Source organism: Euprymna scolopes, chromosome 18, assembly GCF_053919585.1.
Source record: "Euprymna scolopes isolate OS-2025 chromosome 18, ASM5391958v1, whole genome shotgun sequence".
Classification (NCBI taxonomy): Eukaryota; Metazoa; Mollusca; class Cephalopoda; order Sepiida; family Sepiolidae; genus Euprymna; species Euprymna scolopes.
In genome coordinates this window covers 29,871,853-29,896,161 of record NC_136499.1, presented here as the reverse complement: position 1 = coordinate 29,896,161, position 24,309 = coordinate 29,871,853, and the positions used below count along the sequence as shown (strand labels likewise).

Sequence of the window (24,309 nt, the reverse complement as noted above, 5' to 3'; positions counted from 1 at the left end):
TTAAGTGGTTTAATTGTCACATCATATGACCCTAACCCTTACTGTTTTGGAAACAGGAATTATTTTATAAAAATATTTGGTGCTTATGCATTCATGTTATTTTGGAAAAATGTTTTGTTTTCATTTTTTTAAGAACTCCTTTTAGGGGGGAAACAATTCAAGAAGACCCGACTCGAAAATGTCAAAGTTTTACATAGCTTTTAACAAAACAAATACACTGAAGTAATACAATAACACAAAATAAAACATTAATTATCTGAACATTTATTGAATTAAAATGAAATTAAGAAAATTCTGAAATGGATGAAAGTTGTCGTTATATAAAAATGTATAACTTATAGTGTTGAAAAATTATTATTGGAATGAGTGACTTAAAAAAAAAAATTTTTTTTTTTTTTTATAAGGAAATGAATACATTTTGGAGGAAGATAAGTCTTTGAGACTGTAAAAAAAAGTCAATATTTTTTTCTGGTCCCAAGTTTAAAAAAAAATGATATAAAGTTTAGGGTTTTCTTGAATTGTCTCCCCCTGAAAGGAGTTCTTAAAAATGAAAACAAAACAAAAAAAGTTGTTCAAAATAACAGTAATGCACAAATGGCAAATACTCATAGATCATGTGTAACCAGTTTAAACTAGAAAATGAAGGAAAAAATTGTCTTCTTCACAAGTTGAAAAGATGAGAGGAAATGGATACCAGACACAAATACAAGTTAATCATTCTGCCATCCATGCCTAGTTTTCTGACAATTTAATATTCATTGTTTCTTAAACTTGTTGTGAAAAGGATGACATTGTTCTATTTCAGAACGAAAAGAAGTTATAGGAAATTAAAATAAATTATAGCGTTGTGAAGAGATTAATATTTTTTTTTAACGTTATATAGCCGTTAATATATTTTAAAAATATGTAATTTATATTCTTTTTGGAATAAATACGGTCGTTATAATTAAAATGTGGATACCTAACTGAAATGAAATGAGTTTTTTTTTTTTGTTATGTCATTTATTATTTATTATTTAAATTGCTTCTTTAGACATTGTAGCCTAGTAGGGGATGCCCTTTTCTCTTTCCCGCAACCTTTTTCCCACAGAAGAGGCGTTGCCAGCCTGTCTCTGCTTTATCGTTATTTTCATGGCAAGTCTGAGTTCCAATCTATGGTTCACAAACTTTCACAAAAAACACTTGTCTTGTCTTCAAGTCCAATGTAAACAAGTTCTCGATGAGCCATCCACTTAAGTAATCCAATTTACCAAATTTCCACTACTAACAATTACCACAATATTGTCCCATTGACTACTATACACTCATTAACTGTTATCCTCGAGTGACCTTTGGGCCTTGATAAGTAGTGATTCCTTTGAAAAAAAAAAAAAAATTGATGCATTTTAAAAAAAAAAATTTTTTTGTTAATATAAATTCTTAAACATTTTTATTTCTTTTTCATAAAATGGATTGGATGGATTTCAGGTACACCAAAACAAAGTACATACGGAAATGACAGGGTGACACCGATTGCTTTTATTTCCGTTTACTGACATGTGTAGATTAGATTTGTAAGCAGAAGGATAATAGTAAAAACATTTTAATTAAAACTATTCTTGTATTTATTAAATAAAAAAAGGAAAAACATTGCAGATATTTTTTTCAGTAAGAAAAATTTATAAACAAACAAAATAACATTTAACAAATACATAATTTTATTTATGAAAAATATCAGGAACAAAATTTTACACTTTTCCATTTTTATAAAATTAAAAATGTTCTGTTTGTTTTTTCGTATTTAAGAGTGGGTGTATATTTAAAAAACGTTGCAGAGATTGTGTCCTATTTACTTGTCTCTCAGTCAGTAAAGAAAAAATCCTTCTAAACTGAGGCATTTTTTGTTCCAATTTGCTTTATTTTGGGGTGCCTGGAATTCACAAAATAGCTCTTAAATACAGAGTTGTAATATAAAAGAAAGAGTAATTCAATTTGAATTACCTCCCTTAAAATGTAATTAATCTGAACAGAAAATATTTTTTTCATTTATGCTAGGTTAGTATTAACAAATTGATTTTTTTTTTCTTTTTAGCTAATTGTTATTTTATGAATTTGAAAAAAAAACTGTATAAGAAAGGCTCAAAATCTTGGGAATTGTGCAAATGCCAACAGTGATTCAAAAGTTACAAGAATTTAGTGCCAAAATTTGTGTTTTCCATTTGACATTTTTCTTTAATAATTCTTTAAAAAAGTGGGTCAAAATATGGACCTCATCATTTGAAGAAATTCAATAATTTCGCCAACATTTTTTAACTTATTCTTATGAAACTTGGTACTCTTGTATAAAATTATGTGCTCTTTCTGATTATTCAGTCAGATTTTGTGTATCTTTTTATCTTAAAACATGAATTATGAATTAAATATATAAATTTCAAGGTTTTTAAAACTAAAATATTGTATAATACAGATTGTAAAGTATTTCATAAGGTCCTATATATATATATATATATATATTTCTTCCATAGTATACGGGAAAAAAGTTGGATAAAATCTGTAATTCTAAGCACCACTGTCCAAACTCTGTGTTTGTGTAGCAACAGCCCTCCTTCCCAAAGGAAATAAAGAATATGGTTACATTTAACATCTAAAATAGTTACCTGTCATTCAAATGCTATCTGGTCGGAATGTAGGTGATCATTTTCTATACAAGATTATGCTTGTCTCTTATATAGCCAATAATATATTTCTGAACGACTGACAGTAAAACCACTGACAACTGAACAAATTCATCTTCTACACAAGATGGATATTTATTATGTTTGTTTCTTTTCTATGTTCTTGCTTTGTGGTATTTTTCCTAGTTATTCATTTTTGCCATTTTTATCATGCATTTTAACATGTATGTGTAGAAAGTGTCTAAAAAAAAAAACAATAGAATTCCTATTTACTTGCCTCCCCACAGGACAGAATTACACAAAGTAGTTTTTAATGTTGGAGAAAACCAGCTTCCTAAAAAGGAACTCCTTTGGTTGGGACACAAATTTAATTTGCCTTAGTCTAGAAGGATTGCAAACAAACGGTCTGTCTATTAATAAGCTTTAAAAAACTTGAACCAAAGATTATTTTTTAAATTATCGAACTCAGACTAAAAGAGTTGTTTAAAAGAATGAGAACATACACAGAAAAAATATGAAAGAATTTTCTATTTTTTTAGCAGAGAATGCAAACTCACAATGTGGCTACAGTGAAATCAAGTTAACCTTAGTTATTCCACTAGCGACTTGTTGAATTCAACAAAACAAAGTTTTAAAGAAATTTCTGCACTATTAATAATTATCAAATATTTACATATGCACACAAATAATTCTGAAACTATTATCAATATAAAACTTAATGATATATGTTGACTTACCTTATCAATAGGGTTAGGACAACAGAATATTCTTTTCATTATTTTGACTCGATTATATATCCATTGAGATCTTATATGGTCTTATATAGAGTGATGTGGTTCTCGCTTGATTAACTGTGTCAGATATATACTGGAGAGTTAAAACAATGAGAAGAACATTCTATTGTCCTAGCCCTACTTATCAATTTCAAAATATTTTCAATTAACTTTAATTGGTCATACCTTCAGTTGCTATTGGTCATAAAAACTCAAATAACAAAATACTAAAACTGGTCATATGGGTTTAAATAACATTTAAAATCTCAAGAATATCCAATCAAATCTAACCCTGTCAAATTTCAATTGGAGTTCGATGTTAGTTTACTCTTCACATGAGTATATATATGTATATATATTTGTCTATATTTTGCTTTCATTCAGCATATAAAAGAAGACAACTTTTTTTTTTGTTGTTGTTTTTAAGATATATGAAAATGAAAAGTTTCTCGTTCTGGTTTGTTAGTTTGGAGCGTTTTTCCAATTTCATTTTCAATTTGAAGTATTAAAATATGGTGTTTATGCACTTATCGAACCGCACTATTTTTTAATAGTATTTTCAAGTTAAATTAAAGTTTTGGTATTTTTTTATTAAATTGTTAGGTTAAAGTACAGAATAGTTGCAAAACACTCTCCTCTTCCCATGTTAAGAATGGCTTTCTAAATAATACCGTTATTATTTCAACTTGGTTCAATAAGTTCAGTAAGTGTACCAAAAATATTTGATTTGGATTACTCAAACTACTGTTTTCTGGAGTATTATTCGCACAACGTTTTGGCCAATGTAAACCCTGACCTTCTTCAGGTGAATCTTTTTGAATTCCATACAGATTCCTGAATTTGACAGAAAAATTCCAGAGTTGGACAAGATACACCTGAATGAGGTCAGAGGTTACATTGGCTGAAACATTGTGTGAATAAAACTAAAGATGAGAACAGTAGTCAAAATAATCCAACTTATCAATCCACATCTCAAATATTCTGAAACAAAAATATTTAACGCACATGAAATTAACATCGTTGGAATGCTGATTTTATTCTTTTTCCATCTACGTTTTAAAAAATTTGCATACAAATAAGAAAAATATGACTTATTATGTGTGAAATTTTGCTAATGTCCAACAGAAAAACATTGGCTTTTAATACTAGTCATATATTATATTTTCAATTACATTTCTATTTCTATATATAATAAAATAGACATGATTATTCCCATCTACAAAAAAACAACAAAAAAAAAGAAAACATGGCTTTTCAAACACAGACGCCTCATATAAATATCATATAAGAGGATTAAAAATGATGAATGGAATGAAAAGTTTGTCTATATTTATTTATTTATTCATTTTTCTTTCCAAATTTGTAATAAGTAAATAAATTCTATTTTGCAGGTCGTGAAGCCACATGTGCCTTTGATAAAGTTTCCTAACAGATTGGTTAAAGGTAAGCAGGTATGACAAAAACATAATCATCAAAAAAGTTTGTAACGTGAGTGTTTTATCTGCTAGCACAGAATTATCCAGATAAATAACAGGCATTTATTTACTTATCTAATTTTGCCTCTTTTGACATGTTTTTGTTTTTTCATCAATAATTGAAATCTTAAACATATGGAAACATCAAAGCCATTCCTATAACAGGCTGTGAGATTGGGAATGGGGGGGGGGGGGCTCACTAGGGGCAAAATTTCCAGCCAGTCAGCAGATATCTTTTTAGCTGCTAGCACTTCACTTTCATTGTAGTTTTTTTTTTGTTTTTTTTTAACTAAAAAAGAAAACACTTGTATTTCTTGAATAAATGAGGCTGTCAATATAAAAAAGAAAACAGATAAACTACTAGGTAACCTTCAGTTTGAAGTGACACTCTTCTGGAGGTTAAGGGTTCAATTCTCAGTGCAGACGATACTAAGAATACAAATTGTGAATTACTTAAGACTGCTACCCTGCAGTGGCTGATAGAACGAGAGCATGCTACTTCCAGTGATTAAATAAAGGGTTTCATTCAAAATTCTGTGTAGATCTTCAAGTTTAACAAGAAGATTTCAAAGTTTGACAAGGTACACCTGAAGTAGGTTGGAAGTTATATCGGTCAAATCAATAACATGAAAATAACGCTTAAGATGAGAACAGTAGTCTGAATAATAAAAAGGAAATGTTAAAAATTTTTTGCTTGACTGGAAGGATTATATTATCATGAGTGAACATTGAACTCGAAAGGAGAATGGAATTACTGAAAGGATGATATCATGGCAACAGAACAGATTCTTCACTATCCTCCTCTCCTCAAAAAAGGAGAAGGTAGTCCCTGGGAATATGGTCTCATGAACAGATTATATTACCTCCTCTGAAGGTGAGGATGTTTTTTTTTTTTTTTTTTTTGTTTTTTTTTTTTTTTACAAAGGCATCACCACATTATCAAGGCCCAGAGGCCACTCAAGGATAAGGGTTAAAGAGTGTACAGTAGAAGTTGGTCAATATAGTAATCATTAGTAATGAAAATTTGGTAAATTTAATAACTTATATGGAACGGCTCATCAAGAACTTATTTACTTTAGACTTGAACAAAACCATATTGTAGTCAGCCGGAAAGCAGGAAAACGGAAGACAATTCCACAGGCGTGCAGTTCTAAGAAAGAAGCTTTGTTCATGGAATCTACGTTTAGGTTTAGGCACAGATAAAGAGTGGGGGAAATTATTGATAGTGTTTACAGCTAGACGAGTGTTTCTTGTGAAAGTTTGGCGAGGGGGGACCATAGATTGAAGCTCAGTTGAACACTTTCCATGAAAATAACGATACATCAGAGACAAACTCGCAACATCTCTTCTGTGAGATAGAGGTTGCAAGGAGGAGAAAAGGACATCTCCTACGAGGCTACGAAGTCTATTTTGAACTCTATCAAGGCAGGACAAGTTCTTTCTAGCAGCTCCTGCCCAGATGTGGCAACAGTATTCCATCCTTGGACGTACCTGGCTCTTATATAGATAGAGAATAGCATCAGCAGTGAGATATCTACTGGATCGATAGAAAGATCCCACCATTTTTCCAGCGGCCTTGGCAACAGATTTGATATACGTGTTCCATTTAAGATCAGGAGTAATGGTCAAGCCCAGAAGCTTGTCAAAACTTGAGGCCTCCTGAAGACGAGAGCCATTCATTTCAATTGATGACAAATGTGGATTAGAATGTTGATGATGTAAAGAGAGAAGCTTGGTTTTAGATGCATTAAAAGTAACCAGCCACTCCTTTCCCCATTGTACTACGTGCTCAAGATCAGAGGAGAGAGAATTGGAGAGAACTTGCTCGTTTACTGTCTTAGATGTGGTACCATAAATGGTAGTGTCGTCAGCATAAATGTCTACAAATGATGTAAGGATATGATTTGGAAGATCATTAATGTAGATCAGGAAAAGAGTTGGGCCCAGGATGGATCCCTGAGGGACACCGGCATTAATATTGTGAGCTTCTGATTTTTGCCCCTCAACTACTACTCTTATGAATCTATCAGAAAGAAATGATTTAATAATTGAGAAGACTTTTCCAGCTATACCATAGCTAGCGATCTTATGAAGTAAACCTTTATGCCATACCCTATCAAAGGCTTTAGATATGTCAAGAGCAATTGCCCTAGAAAGATTGCCACCGTCGAGAGATTTGCTAATCCTATGCGATATAACTGTAAGGACATCTGCTGTAGATCTAGCAGAACGGAAACCATATTGAGTGTCACTAAGAAGGTTATTTTTGTTGAGATGTTTGATTACTTCTGTATTTAATACAGATTCTAGCAACTTACTCATGACGCACAGGAGACTTATTGGCCTGTACTGAGAGGGGGATGAGCGATCACCTGAATTCTTAAATACAGGGCATACTGATGAGATTTTCCAGGGAGATGGGAAACTATTCTCCTTAAGACAACGTTTAAACAGTTTTGTAAGTATGGGCGCTAGTTCAGGTTGAAGTTTTTTGAGTACTATGATTGGAATACCATCAGGGCCAGTTGCTTTACTGGAATCAAGGTTTTTGATTAGTTTGGCAACATCACGTACAGATATACGTATATCACATAGCGTGTTTTCTGATACAAGAGGAAATATTGGGGGTTGGCGGTCTTGGTCGCAAAGGGTAGAATTAGCTGCAAAGTTCTTGACAAAGAGTTTGGCTTTGTCTGATGCTGACGAGATTACCTCAGATCCATTGATAATAGTTGGGATGGAGCACACGCTTCTGTTCAGGATTCTGTTTGCTATTTGCCAAAACTGGTGGGAACCAAGCCGCTGCTCAGCTACTTTGGACTTAACAGATTGAGCATACAACTTTCTTGCGTTCCTTATTACTTTCTTACAATGGTTGCTGGCAGTCCTGAAAACGGCTTTAGTTTCCATACATCTATTACGTTTGAAGCAGTGGAAAAAGTGATTTCTGTGCGCAATGGCAGCAGCACATTCTGGAGAGAACCATGGCTGGCTGTTAGGTTTTTGCTGAAACTTTTTAGAGGGTATGAAATGGTCAATACCTACAATTAACCATTCAGTTAGGTCTAATACTATAGAGGACACATCCTTTTTAAACATGGAATGCAGAGGTAGATCAGATATAAATGTATGGAAGCTATCCCAGTCAGCCTTAGTGTATCGATATACTGTACGATGAAGAGGTACGTCTGGGGACTTATTACATTTCATTTTTATCTTAATTGATACAACAGAGTGGTCGGAAGATCCAAGAGGCGACAGAACAGAAACTGAACATAGTTCAGGGCAAGTTGTGAGAAAAAGGTCTAGTAGGCTCGCATACTGGCCGTCATTATCGGGCACACGGGTAGGTTCCTGAACAATCTGAGTGAGGTCATAGGCAATGGAGAAATCATGACAGAACCTCCCCTCATCATCGGTCTTGTTTGAGTGGGTCAACCATTCGACGTTGTGAACATTGAAGTCTCCACATACGTGAATGTTAGCTGAAGGATAAGTAGAAAGGACTTGGTCAATTTTCTCAGATATGCTTTGAAAGATAGTAACTCCGCTGTTGTGGGGGCGATAGAGAGTAAATATAAATGCAGTAGTGTGAGCTAAAGCAACCCGGAAGCACATATAAGGTAAGTTAGGATCTTCCCTGGAGATGTCCCTCCCACATGGAAAGCTATCTTTAATATAGGCACATATTCCATGCCCATGGCGATCTTGGGGGTCAGATTTAGAAGTTAAGTTAGAGTATCCTGTAATTGCAAACTCATCAAGGGAAATAGCCTGTCCAATGCCAGTTTCACTTAAAAATAAAAGGTCTGGTTTAGTCTCCTGTAATTGGGTTTCAACCTCTGGAAGGTTAGAACGTAGACCCCTGATGTTGGAGAAGGAGACATGGTAGTAGGGGTCTACGTTGGAAGTTGGAGAACCGGGTTTAATCGTGTATTTTTTCTTGAAACTTGTCATGATGAAATTTTGGAATTTGTGGACTAGGTCGACAGATTTACTTAGAGCAGGACAGAGAGGGGAAACTAAGAGAGAAAAAGAAACGAAGAATTTTTTTTTTTTTTTTTGTACCACATGATAAGGTAAAGCCGTAACAATTACCCACTAGTATGGCATCGAGAGGCCCCACCAGAAGCTACTGCATGGTCCAGATTCCATTCACCAAATGGCAATACAGCAGCCCCAGTACTTTGCACCTGCTGATAGGACAGCCTCCTTAGTGGTTAATCCAAGGTTCGGGTCCCTGACTATCAGGCGGATAACGTCAGCCCAGACAAAACGTTTACCTCCAGCACCCTTACTAGTGACATGGCTACAAGGATAGACATAGAAACAGAAAATTTCCACCAACTCTGCCAACTGTTCGCGCAAAAATACTGCCAACCTAGAAAACAGCTTTTTCTTCTCCCTTTGTCAGAAAAATCACTGATTTAAAAATGAGGACTGAGGGACAAATAAGAAGAAGCGAGAGTAACAGGAGCTGCCGATAACGCATCCACAATGCGTTTTCTACTCTCCATTAAAAAAAAAAAAAATAAATAAATAAATAAATAAAAAAATAAAATAAAATAAAAAAATAACTATTAAGTATTGTACTTAATAAAAGTCCAACGGACCTGTTTAAGGGAAAGTATGGTGATAGATTCCCCTCCCACGAACTAAAAATGAGTACAATTAGGTAATCTATTTTTGCAATCAACTCGGTAGATAAATAAACATTTATGGACGAGAAAAAAAAAAAAAAAAAATTAAAGCTAGCATTTAATACAACAGAAATACATAAATTAAATACTGAAATAAAATGTAGTTATTAATATTTGAATCTTAAAATAAAAAGTGCGAATTAATAGAGAAAATCACTTATCACAACAACGCATTCCGTCTCCAAACTAGTGAAGAATTTAACTTTTAATAGCGTTCAGAAGATTTTTTTTTTAAATTAACCGTTAAGAGAAAGCGTGATTTTATTCTGAACTTTAACTAATCACGTTTTAAGCAACTTATGATATAAAACAAAATCGGATGGGGGGGGGGGTTTCTTCCGAAGTTAGTTGGTGACGATTATAAGTAATTGCGAGATAAGATGGGAGCCAGAAATTAGGGGTGGGGGACTGAAAATGATAATATAATGGATTGATTATACAATATTTAAGATCAACTTGGTAGATAAACATTTATGGACGAGAAAAAAAAAAAAAAAAAAAAAAAAAAATTAAAGCTAGCATTTAATACAACAGAAATACATAAATTAAATACTGAAATAAAATGTAGTTATTAATATTTGAATCTTAAAATAAAAAGTGCGAATTAATAGAGAAAATCACTTATCACAACAACGCATTCCGTCTCCAAACTAGTGAAGAATTTAACTTTTAATAGCGTTCAGAAGATTTTTTTTTTAAATTAACCGTTAAGAGAAAGCGTGATTTTATTCTGAACTTTAACTAATCACGTTTTAAGCAACTTATGATATAAAACAAAATCGGATGGGGGGGGGGGTTTCTTCCGAAGTTAGTTGGTGACGATTATAAGTAATTGCGAGATAAGATGGGAGCCAGAAATTAGGGGTGGGGGACTGAAAATGATAATATAATGGATTGATTATACAATATTTAAGATCAACTTGGTAGATAAACATTTATGGACGAGAAAAAAAAAAAAAAAAAAAAAAAAAATTAAAGCTAGCATTTAATACAACAGAAATACATAAATTAAATACTGAAATAAAATGTAGTTATTAATATTTGAATCTTAAAATAAAAAGTGCGAATTAATAGAGAAAATCACTTATCACAACAACGCATTCCGTCTCCAAACTAGTGAAGAATTTAACTTTTAATAGCGTTCAGAAGATTTTTTTTTTTAAATTAACCGTTAAGAGAAAGCGTGATTTTATTCTGAACTTTAACTAATCACGTTTTAAGCAACTTATGATATAAAACAAAATCGGATGGGGGGGGGGGGTTTCTTCCGAAGTTAGTTGGTGACGATTATAAGTAATTGCGAGATAAGATGGGAGCCAGAAATTAGGGGTGGGGGACTGAAAATGATAATATAATGGATTGATTATACAATATTTAAGATCAACTTGGTAGATAAACATTTATGGACGAGAAAAAAAAAAAAAAAAAAAAAAAAATTAAAGCTAGCATTTAATACAACAGAAATACATAAATTAAATACTGAAATAAAATGTAGTTATTAATATTTGAATCTTAAAATAAAAAGTGCGAATTAATAGAGAAAATCACTTATCACAACAACGCATTCCGTCTCCAAACTAGTGAAGAATTTAACTTTTAATAGCGTTCAGAAGATTTTTTTTTTAAATTAACCGTTAAGAGAAAGCGTGATTTTATTCTGAACTCTAACTAATCACGTTTTAAGCAACTTATGATATAAAACAAAATCGGATGGGGGGGGGTTTCTTCCGAAGTTAGTTGGTGACGATTATAAGTAATTGCGAGATAAGATGGGAGCCAGAAATTAGGGGTGGGGGACTGAAAATGATAATATAATGGATTGATTATACAATATTTAAGATCAACTTGGTAGATAAACATTTATGGACGAGAAAAAAAAAAAAAAAAAAAAAAAAAAAAAAAAAAAAAAAAAAAATTAAAGCTAGCATTTAATACAACAGAAATACATAAATTAAATACTGAAATAAAATGTAGTTATTAATAATTGTAATCTTAAAATAAAAAGTGCGAATTAATAGAGAAAATCACTTATCACAACAACGCATTCCGTCTCCAAACTAGTGAAGAATTTAACTTTTAATAGCGTTCAGAAGATTTTTTTTTTTAAATTAACCGTTAAGAGAAAGCGTGATTTTATTCTGAACTTTAACTAATCACGTTTTAAGCAACTTATGATATAAAACAAAATCGGATGGGGGGGGGGGTTCTTCCGAAGTTAGTTGGTGACGATTATAAGTAATTGCGAGATAAGATGGGAGCCAGAAATTAGGGGTGGGGGACTGAAAATGATAATATAATGGATTGATTATACAATATTTAAGATCAACTTGGTAGATAAACATTTATGGACGAGAAAAAAAAAAAAAAAAAAAAAAAAAATACCTGAGTGGATTTTCTCCACATTCGAAAAAAAGAAGATAATTTTTGGTAAGACAGCTTTATGACAATAGAATGGACACTATACTACCCACCCTCAATAAAAGATAATACAATAAAGAAGGAAATAGGATTCTCCTACTTCCTTAGAAAAAGGAGGTAATTCCTGACTGTCAATGAGAGCAATGAAAAGGACTATAAAGAACTGTACTTAAGACGGTATATTTAGGGAATATACTGCAGCCTGTGCCTTGTTCCTAGGAGTCGACTGAAGAGAGAGTCTGCTACTTGTCACTTCTGACTTGAAGGAAATCCATCTCCTGAAACTTAAAAAGGAGGACATAGCAGAGATTCTGATGAAGCTGAACATTCTGACAGCCTACATCTGCCAGAGGAACTTTGCCTGGGGGACATCTTACTCTTCTCCAAAATGTCAACAAATGACTGTCTTCAAAAGTTTTGTGGCATTATTCATTATGCACAGATATAAAGTCATGTGAGATACTTAAAACATGAACATGAAATAGCCTATATGAGGGTCATTCCAAAAGTAAGGCCTCTTATTTTTTGTTTAACTTAAAAACTAAAACGTTGAAGAGCTACAAAGATGGGAGTGGTACCATTAAAACGAGCAACCCTTCCTGCTTCAGAATTTATTTTTCTACATTATCACTGCTATTCTCAACGCACTTTTGCCAGCTTCTTTTGATGCCTCAGCCATAAATGTCCAGAGTGCACTTTGCCACTCTGAAATCAACGAATCCATCTCTTAATTGTACTGACATCAACTGCATCAGTTTCATAAACATTCAACAGGTGCCGTGAATGTTGATTGGTTAAATTTTTTCTGCATAGAGGAATTCAATGATGCATCTCTGCTTCTGACACATGTTTATGACTTCTCAGTCTCATACCGCCCGATGTAACTTTCAGGTCATAATTGCATAAGTTCAGATATCATAACACTGTAATTTGCAATCCCATCTGATCCATTCAGGTGGAATAAAAAATAGGAAACATTACTTTTGGAACATCCCCCATATATACACATACACAAGCCACCTAATGTCTAAATGGTAAATCCTGTTGGCAGATAGCCTTCCTCTGTCCGGCACAACAAAGTATGTAAATACCTCTATTGGAAGATATGTAGAGAGATGCAACTTGACAGATCGTCAAACATCTAGGAACATCAACCATCATCAATAACATTTAACGGAAAGGGGACAGTGATTTATGACATACAGGCGGGCAGATACATAAAAGACAAGGCCATCAAGCCAAACATTGTAACGTGGAACAAGCCGAACAGAACTGCACTCCTTATTGATGCCACTATTCCAAATGACTATGGTCTTAATAGATCTGAATGAGGAAAAGGTAACAAAATATCAGGACCTCACGAATGATTTAAAAAGGACATGAAAGAAATTTAAGATTATACCGGTTGTGATAGGAACAACTGGCTTAATGCAAAAAAATTCTAAATACTTGGAAACAATTCCTGGAAGATCAAGCTGTAGAAAAATACATGTGGCAGCCATAAAAAGGAACAACATTCTTAAAAGAGACCTCGGATATGAATTTAAACCCTAATGAAATCAAGTGTTAGCTTCAGAACGGAGCCCTTTGGTCTCTTGAAACTAATTGAAGTAAATTGAAAAAAAAATGCCCAGCATGGATTAAATTTCAACAGAAACCAAACAGCTAGCCATGGTATACCCCTGAATGTGTTACCACCATTACTTCAATTGCTTTAAATGTGATAAATGTTTTGAAACTGAAATTACCTTTAGAACTGCCAGCAATCACTGCAAAACGATAGAAAATGCAAGGAAGTTGTATGTTCAGTCTCTCAAGTCTAACATAGAAGAACAGAGACTTGATTCCCATGAGTTTTGGTGAATAACAAACAATGCCCTGAATAGATGCACTTCCTCTATCACGACCATGATCAATGGGCCTGAGATGATTTCATCAGCATCTGACAAAGCTAAACTCTTTGCCAAGAACTTTGTATCAAACACAACCCTATGCGATCAGATCTCAAATTTCTTCCCAAGACCAAAAATTGTTAAAACCACTGTTCGTCTTGATCTATTTCTCTTTGTTGTCTCGGTGATCTCCAAAGATTTGGGGGTTATGGTCTTTTAATCATTCTGTATCTATACGACAACCTATCACCTTCAATCAAATTAAAGTGAACTCCCTTGTGCTTTATGCAAGCTGGCACAAATGTGAATATGAAAAACAAACATGTTGATCAACAAAAGAACTTAATGGATGTAGATAATACTTTTAATCATGTCCACAATAAGTCTCATACATTCAATAATATAATAAATAATAAAACCCTTGCACATTTTCTGTATAGAAGCTATTCAGAAGTCAAAACTTTGATCACCCATTTGTAATTACTGCTAACACTCTCTATCTGTGCCTAAATCTAAATGCAGATTCCATGAACAAAGCTTCTTTCCTATAACTGCCCACCTGGAACTCTGGTCCACTGGCTTGCTTTCCAGCTGACTATGATATGGTCATCTTCAAGTCCAATGTAAAGAAGTTCTTGTTGAGCTGCCCTCCTCCCCAATAATATATTTCTACTTCATTTCCACCACTAACTATGATCATGCTGTTATCCTGGTAACCACCATACACTCATTAACACTTATCCTCGAGTGGCCTTTGGTCCTTAATAAGTGGTGACTCCCTTGTAAAAAAATAAAAAGAAAACATTCATAGTTATATTTTTAACTGAAAGAAAATGTCACTTTGTTCTATACATTAAGATTTACTCTACTTGTAAACTCAATTTGTAAACATTTTCGGCCGATATCCTTATACACTTTATTTTTCCAATGTTTATACTTAATTTCTAAATCCATTCAAATGCCTCACCTCTGTGAATTGAATTTCTAAACATGTTCAAATGTCCTCTCCTTTGCTTTGTATCTAACATTTAAAAAAAAAAAAAAAAAAAAAGACTTCAAAATCGTTTTTAATTTTAGCATTATTTATTTTGGAATCTGCAGAACCATCAAAAATGGTCAACGCATCTGTGGCACAGTCCGAACAAATGTCAGCACCAACACCAGAAGTCACATCTAAACCTGTAGGGAAAATGACCCGAGGCTCTGGTATAGAATGGACTCAACTTCCAGCTAAATATCACAGAAAACCAATCTCTCAAGAAGAAATTGAATTTATTGAAGTAAGAAACTTTTTTGCTTATATTTTTCTATTTAAAAAAATATTTTATAATATTCATTTATTTATTATTTTGAAAAAAAAATATATAAAGATACTCCAAAATATATTGGGACTTTATAAGTGTTGGCTTAAATCTGAATTAAATTGTAGGCTTTTAATATGGCCATAACTAATTAGCAGAATTATATAGGTTGTAAATTATTTAGAATTTTAAAAAGAAAGGATTAGTTCTTATTCAGAATTCGACTTAATAAAAAAAAAATTTTTTTAAATGCAGACAAATGTTTATGATATACATATCCATCACGGAAGAAGGATGTCATATTCCAAAAATTATGTAAATTGATCAAGTATTTCATTTTTTAAAATCAAATTTTACTAGCAGGACCTGTGGAATTTCCACAGGGGACTCATTCATATGTAATTTATTGATGTTGGCATTCTGTAGATGTTCATTGTAAATGGAGATGCTTTGATATTATTGTAGTTCTTTTGTTAAAACTGCAAAAGTATATATCTAAAGTAGCAAAGACACCCGGCATAGCTTGGGCATAAAGTACACATAAATATGATTTTAATTCTTGCAGATTTCGTATCTATTATTATAGAGTTAATGTCCTATCGATTTTTATACATTATAAAGTTGCGATTTCAAAAATATATCTATATGACTTGGGTTTATCAGCTTGAATCGAAACCAGATCCCAAACTTATATATATAAACTTTAGTTCCTTCAGCTATAACCGAAACCAAAACTTATGAAGAATTCTTGATAAAATTATTTATAAAAAAAGTAGATTTCTAAGGTGCCATCAGCTAAAATCGAAACTGAAACCAAGACTTATGAAGAATTTTTGATAAAATTATTTTTTAAAAATAGATTATGTGAGTGCCATTAGCTATGATTGAAACCAAAACTTATGAGGAATTCTTGGTAAAATTATTTATAAAAAAATCGATGACTTAAGTCCCATCAGCTATAATCAAAACCAAAATTGTGAAGAATTCTTAGTAAAATTATTTATAAAAAAAAAATTAAATGATTTGAATGCCATCAGCTATAATCGAAACTGAAACCAAAACTTATGAAGAATTCTTGGTAAAATTATTTATTACAAGAAATGGAAGTACATAACAATTAAACAACCCGGATGTAAGCGTGACACAGAAAATAACACACGTTATCATATTGATATATAGATACAGGTGAGACAATACAGTCGGGAGACACCATGTTCTTTTAATGTGTTAAAATTCAGACAACTTAATTTGACTACTGAGAGTTATGGACCAATATGTAATTTTTGGAATATTACATCTTTGTTCTGTAACAGGTACATCATAAAAATTTTTCTGTGCTTTTTTTTTTTTTTTTTTTTTAAAGTGTAGATAAGCACTGAAGGATTAATTCTTACTGAGTCCATTAAGATGGAATGAATGCATGACCAAGTGCAATATTTTTTTTACTGTTGTCATCAAGTGAAGGAGATCATCTAATGGTTTTGCTATATCACATCTCCTCTGTGTAGAAAGAACAGCATCGACCCTGCATTGCTCCTTTTCTGCCAGAAATGACACAATGCTGAGGTGAACACCTGCCTAAACACTCTAAGATCTGACCTTAGAGTAAGAATGTTGAGGTGAAAAATTTAGATGCGAAAACATCACGAGTTAAATGAAAATGTTTTTAGTTTTAAATAAAATATTTTCTCTATAGCTATTTTCACCTGACAACTTAAAAAAAAATATATATATGTTGTGAAAAATAAATGTTTATCATCCGAAAATGTTGCCTTTCTTTAAATTTAACATTTTGTACCACTAAAAACAGAGCTATTGGACAAACTGTCCAACCAATGCTAGCATGGAAATGGGCGTTCAAAGATGGTGATGATTTAAAAACGCAAAGTTCTGTTAATATATTAATAGTCAGGACTACAGCTATAATACTTTTTGTTATTATGTTTATCACTTAGAATACAGGAAACAAAACTCATGAATTCATTGAAAAATCAAAAAAGCAAAAGCTACTTACCATAAGTGCGACTGACAAGATCGTAAAACCACACATGATCACCTAAACAGTACTCTCCATGAATAACTAAGAATTTTATTCTCTAACAAGATACAAATTATTAATATTTTCATTTACACCTTAAAAAATATTTTTTTTTTTTATTTCTATTGATATAGACAAATATTGCATAGTCGCTACACTGAACATGCTAATTTTCGGAGCAATTGGTTTATTAAAAACCCAAAAGTCCCTCGTCAGGCGACAAAGTTTATCCGCTATTTAAAGGATCTGGTTCTTAAATCTTTTAAATAAACCAATTGATCCAAAATAGTAGTATGTTCAGTGTAGCGACTATGTAATATTTGTCTATATAAATAAAAATATTATATTTTGCTCTTTTTTATTGAGCACTCTTAATAACCTCGTTTTTAATTCATGGGTTTCATCTCCTTGAATACCTTTAATATGGAATGAATATATATTAAATAAAAGTTATATGAATAAACATACATACATCAGATCAACACAGAAGTAAGAAGAGGAGAAAAACAAAGGAAAACCTCTTTAGGCCATAGTATTTCAAAGTTAAATGCTTCTCATCAAAAGAGGAGAAAAGCCAGCACAACTACGCAAACACACCTAATATGTCAAAACAGAACAAGCAGATAAAAAAAAGGGTAGAGAATTGTTTGGTCATTTCATCATGAACAAAAATCTATTGAAATTATATTTAATGTTGACATAAGAAAAAAGAAAAGGATAAAAAGATTTAAGAACAAAAGTAAAGATAAATAAATAATAAAAAATAAAAAAAAAAGGATGCTCATACATGAATAAGAATGCGGATATGTAAATAGACATACACAAATAAATATATATATATATATATATATATATATATATATATATATATATATATATATATATATATATACACTCATACTTATACAAAAAAACAATATCTGATAGGGAAACAATGAAGGAAAAAATACAAAGTATATATAGAAATATATAATGCAAGTAGTGATTATATATTTAGGATAGAGATAAGAAATAGATAAATAAGATTATAAAAATTGTGTAATAGCTGTGTCAGATAGAACAAAGGAACGGCTACAACAGTCTATAGGAATATATTAGAATTCAAGATAGCAAAGTTTTAAAAAGAAGCAGAAAATAAATTAGCAAAAGGTGAAAATAAAGAAATGCAAAAGGAATAGAAAATAGTGAAGATACATGAAAAAGGAAGGAAAGGAAGTATAGAGTATTAAGATGAAAGAGAAGACAGTGGTGAGGTATCCATAGGGGCCAAGAATTTGGCGGAGTTCAATTTTCTCCTCTACTTACAATGGATGTCTGAATTGCTCCTCTTAATTGTATAGAGCTTTACTATTGCGATAGGTTTGCTTTGTTAAAGATTATATCTCTATTAGATTTATTTATAAATGTGTGTATATATATATAATATTATTTTATGTACATAAAAGTATACATATAAAAAAAACAAAAAGGGCGATCTATTCATACCTATATATGAATAACAAAAAGAGGTTATAGCTCTTAAAAAACCGCTAAAGTAGCTAAAAAAAAATTACAGCATTTCTGAGTTGTTAATATCGCTAAAAAGCACCAACAATAAATCTTATATATATATACTATGTCAATCACTTTATTGCAGATTAGTAAAATATAAATATTTCATTTAATATACGTCACGAGAAAATGAAAATTATATCATCAAATGATTCCTTTATGGTTAGTTATTTCCAAAAATAATTTATTCAAATTCATGCGATATTCATGAAGTTATGACATTTTGGGAAATAATTAAACCTAAAGCAACCTTTTGATGGTACAATTTTCACTTTTTGTGACATATATTTAGGGAAATATTGATATTTTACTAATCTGCAATAAAGCGATTGACATAATTTATATATAAATCAAACAAATTTTTATTTCAAATATATATATTTTTTTAAAACAACAAAGTTCAATTAATAGCTCAATAATGCAATATGATTAGAGCTATAAATACATGTTTTCATTATGTTAACCACTTTGAATACAAGGAACAAAACTTGTTAATGAATTCATCAAAAAATCCGCCTTTATTATCCATTAGAGCAAGCAATTGTTTTGGCCCATACTAAGAGATATATATATATATATATATAATGTTCACAATATATGTACTTATTTTTCATAGGCTATCATATCAAAAAAAAAAAAAAATTTACGCATAAAGATTGCATACATATGATTTAAATGCTTATAAGTATTGTTGCTTGACTGTTGCCTTGGGTGTTCCAGTGTCCACTTGGAGCTGCAGGTCTGTCTCATGTGACACCATCTTCTGCCCCCATGATGAGCAACAGCTCTTCCTCCTCCTCCAGGGTCCAAAGAATGCCACAGGGTTCTGGCATAGAATGGTCTCAAATGCCATCAAAATATCACAGAAAACAACTTTCAACTGAAGAAATTGAGTTTATTGAGGTAAATACGTGTTACGTTTGTTTGAGAGTGAATTTAATCATTAATCCTTTCTTGTGTGAACTATTAAAATGTTTCGAGATTAAAATTTTTAACATATGCAGGTATTCTTCACGTTCAGTCGATGTAAATGCTATTCAAAAATTAGTGACAGATTAATCGAGAGACAGAACCACTTATAAAGACATGTTGCTGTATCTAAATTTCAAATTAAAGTGTGACAGACTAAAACAAATTCTATTTTTTAAAATAACTTCAAAACACTTGTGTCAATTCAATCCAATTTTACCTAATTATACCAGATCAGGCTGTCTGAAGATACTGGCTTCCTGACCTAAAATGCACCGAATATTGATGTTATTGTTCTTTTTTCTTTCCTTATGCAAAACTCAATCATGTTCTGTTTAGTTAAAAAAACAATTTTCTTCTACAAAACAGCAGAACCAAACATCAGGAATAAATATTTGAACTTGAATCATAAAAACGTTTTCCAAAATGATCAGATTTGGCATTAACCTTTTATGACCTGAATTATGATGTAGATGATTAAAAAAATATTTATTGGTAATTTTAGACGATGGCATACTGAATGTAAGCAATGGAAAGTTGCAATATCGAGGTATTTGGCATCTATCCAGATACTGAACTAATACATACAAGGCATGTTTGAATCAGTTCCCACTATATTTATACCATTATATTCATTTATTTACGACTGAACAAATTAGTTCAACCAGTTCATATTTCAGCATTAAATAACCCAAAAAGGGTTGATGCTTGATATGCCCTAAAACAACCAACCAAACAAAACTAATCCAATTTTAGAGAGATGTTCAGGACTATTGTTGCAAGTAAACACACCCTTTTTATGAACCTTGAGCATGTAGTTTTCAAATATTATTTTCCCGTTGTATAAGAGGATAGGATGGTTATGAAATTGATCTTTCAATTTTCAAGCATACTAAGCAATTGGCTCTTAAGTTGCATATTGCTGTATTCATGCCAGATCAATATACAGAATCCTTGCCAACCACACTTTGATGGTCTGAAAGCAAACTGCACGACGCTTTCCCTCTGTGAGCACTATAATTCTCCCATCCATTATTGTTGAAGTGATGCTCTACTTCACAAAAATCACAGATGTCTGGTTTTGTAAGATGCTTGCTGGAAGATCATTGTTTGATTATCTGTCATGGTTGTCTAGATGTGTCTGTTGCAGCCAGATGTGCAAATGAGGTTAGTTGTGCGATCACCATGAGTTGTTATTCATTGAAAGATTTTTTATATCTATATTGAAGAGAAGGGAATGTATGAAAAGAAATAGACAAGGAAGGGGGGTTCCAGTATAGATTGCAAGAAGTAGCATCACAGCCACTGTGTCACTTACCTGGTATTTTCCTTCTGGCGTTGTGTATATCTTTGTTCCCAAATACTTCTGTCAGTACTTGGTGAACCAAATAACTTATTTATCACCATCTCTCCTGAACACTATTTCAGTCTAATAATAATAATTTACTTATCATATTCACTTTAGCATGTGTTGAACGGCTTTTAAAAATTGACTTCAAAACTAACCTATCTCTGGGCAGTTCTTTATTTATCCCTCCTAATCATGAATTCATCATTGTCACTTTCTCTCCTGTGTTTCTTCACAATCTCTTGCCAACTGACTTTACTACCTTAACTGTTTAACATCTACTAACCAAAGAATTCTCACATGTTTTTTCAATGTGGCCAAACCAACAAAGTTTCCTGTTCTACACACATCTCTCTATAGCACCCAGGTTTAATCTTTATTTGGTGCTATTTTAAAGATGTTTAAGTGATTGATGATGCTACACTCTTTTGAGTTTTCATTTAAAAAAATCATTAATCTATCATAAATGTGAAAGAACCACATTCACAAATAATTAGTCAAAATGTCAGTAACAAAAAACACATTTGATGGTCTTGCATAAAACTAACTGTATTTACCCGGTGCTGCCTGGGAGTCTTGGTACTTTTTGTTTTGCGTTTAAGTTATGCTGTTTTTTTTTTTTCTTTACTTGTGACGTTTTATTATTAAAGTATGAATTTTGAAGTAAGATTTGAAAGTTAAATTTAATTATCAGTATTATTAGTATTGTTTAACCATTAAATTACTATAGTTTTATTGCAGTAATATCATTTGAATCTCTATAAAATTATTGGATGTAAATATCTTCCACAATATTTGGCTCATCAACTCACCTGATTGCAACCCCAATGAATCTTATGCATGGAGAACAGTTGATAAACATCAACCATACTACTTGCAATACCAAGGACAAGCTGATTACTAGGACCAAACTGTTTTGTTTTTCAGGCTGTTGAAGGACACTGTAGAGGCTTTAAGTGAGCTGTAGTTGGTAAACGATCCTCTAGGAAATGCACTTTGAAGTTGGAAAATACATTGATTATTAATAAAGATAGAACTATTTTCTTTCCAAAATCTAAATTTATCTTGAACACCCTGTTCTTTGAACAACCAGAAGTTTGATTTCTGCAACAAATTAGGTTAGATAATTTTTACTGTTATTTTAAGCAAAGAAAGGTCAAAAGTCCTTCATAAAAATTCAAATATCAAAAGAGCATAATATGGGCCCAATCTCCCATTTGAAAATTCAAATATTTAAGATTTGCATGAAATTTGATTCATATTCATTAGATATGAATTAAGCAAAATTCCTTAAAATTTAACATTTCTTTTTAAGACCCATTTACCTTAAATTTTATACATTTTCTACAATCAAAATAAAGTATTGGATTTATTTTCAAAATTGCAATAAGAATTTTAGACATGATTCTATAGCATTATACCTTGTATTTTAATTTATTTAGTTACAATTTTCTATTTTAATTTTTTTTCTTTTTTCATTACAGAGAGGTGGACCAGCTTGATGCCAAAGGACTTTAGTATCTAAAAATTAAAACAAAAATTTATAAAGAAAAAAAAAAGAAAAAAGATTTTTATAAAAGAATTGTGTAATCTGTGTTTGAATGTTTAGTTCAATATTTGTTGTGCTATCACAACATACGATGGCAGACCAACCCTGACTTGAAACCTCATCCACTGTTTTATTGATGTGTCAACATCTGAAAGAAACAACTGTAACATTTCACTGAACAATTTATACAGAATTTTCTTTGACAAAAACTTGAAGAAAATGATTTCTATAACAAGCCAAAATGGCTTCCATGGCAAATAAAATGCTAGAATAAATATTTATTATGAAAATAAAATATGCACTCGTGTCCTCATTGAAAACGATTGATGCAAATATTTCTTCTGCAAGAATTTCGAAGATTAATTTATTTCTGCCTGTCCCTCTCTTAACTTTTTTACCGTAATACTGTTCAGTACGCACCTGCTTACTCAAAGGGATGGAATTCACCCAAATTCTATGCAATAGTAATATTACAGCTTAATTTAGATTTGTAAACAAGAAGCAGATGACAACTGATTTTTTCCAAATTACATAAAATTTACATTGACTACTTCCACGCTTTGTTATGAAGCAAGATTTGTAAATAAAAATGTCTTAAAATAGTAAAATTTGGCAGAATATTTTTTATTAATAGTTAAAAATCATTTTTAGTCACTTAGAAATCTAATTCCTGTTCACTACTTGAAATTGTTGAAACAAAATCAATTGAAAAATGATAAAATTAATCAATAAGAAAAAAGATAAAACTAATTGATGAGAAATAGAAACAAAACTAATCTTTGCTCATAAAAATTAAATTTGTATAAATGATTATTCTTCCCTTTTTTATTATCAGTTATTATTAAGATCAACCTCCATAAAATGAAATTCATATACATGATTATTCATACAACTAAGCAAGCTGGAAACACATACATTCACTTTTATTATATAACATTAATATTTTACTTTTTACTATAAAATAAAAATAAACTTTAAAAATTTAACCATAGAATTTACCTGCAGTTCTGCTGAAGTAAAATTGTTATAAACTAGATTTATAAAATACTGACTGTCACTACTCGGTATTGCCTGAGTCTTTTAATTTCATTTACTTACACACTCTTTAAAGAATTTTAAAATATGCATTGTACGTCTTTTTAATGGCTTATTAGTTTTAATAAGTCAAATTTCCTATATACAAAGAATGCTTTCAAAACAAGAACATTCGGTTCCTAATTCACTTGATGCAGCCGTGCACGTGTCCGTCACTTTCTTCCTAATTCTGCTTTTACACCACACGGATTAAATACATAAAAAAAAAAGATATGATACTATATCTTTTACTGTTTAATTCTAAGAACAAATATCATTGAAAATAAAAGAAAAAGAAAATAAAAAAATTGGATTATGTCATTCTACTCAACGATTGCTGACCCCAGTGCTGTTACCTCATATTTTAGCATTCAGACTTAACTTTGCATTCACAGGCAACATGAACTGGAACAAATACAGTAAAGATGCCGCCAAGGCTGCTGCAAAGAAGCTGGGCTTTCTCTATTGTACTAAAACAACTACTCTCACCTGCCAGTATCCTGTATCCATACATTTACCCATGTATGGGTTGGTGCATCTATTACTAGTCTCTCCATCTTAGGATCC

The 24,309-nt window shown here is 31.6% G+C and overlaps 1 protein-coding gene across 2 annotated transcripts in view; it reads left to right on the top strand.

Annotated features, from left to right (window-relative positions):
- LOC145297552 (alpha-ketoglutarate dehydrogenase component 4-like) overlaps nucleotides 1-22,659 on the top strand; it is a 33,928-nt gene extending 11,269 nt beyond the window's left edge. The window contains exons 2-5 of one of the 2 annotated variants that reach the window (XM_080143523.1): nucleotides 4,819-4,870; nucleotides 15,014-15,192; nucleotides 19,523-19,705; nucleotides 22,604-22,659. In XM_080143523.1, the coding sequence (XP_079999649.1) occupies nucleotides 4,819-4,870; nucleotides 15,014-15,192; nucleotides 19,523-19,705; nucleotides 22,604-22,621 (432 nt within the window). In that variant the 3' untranslated portion in view covers nucleotides 22,622-22,659. The remainder of the gene's footprint in view (nucleotides 1-4,818; nucleotides 4,871-15,013; nucleotides 15,193-19,522; nucleotides 19,706-22,603) is intronic. The other variant, XM_080143524.1, reaches the window with a different exon arrangement.
- The last annotated feature ends 1,650 nt before the right edge of the window (nucleotides 22,660-24,309 follow it).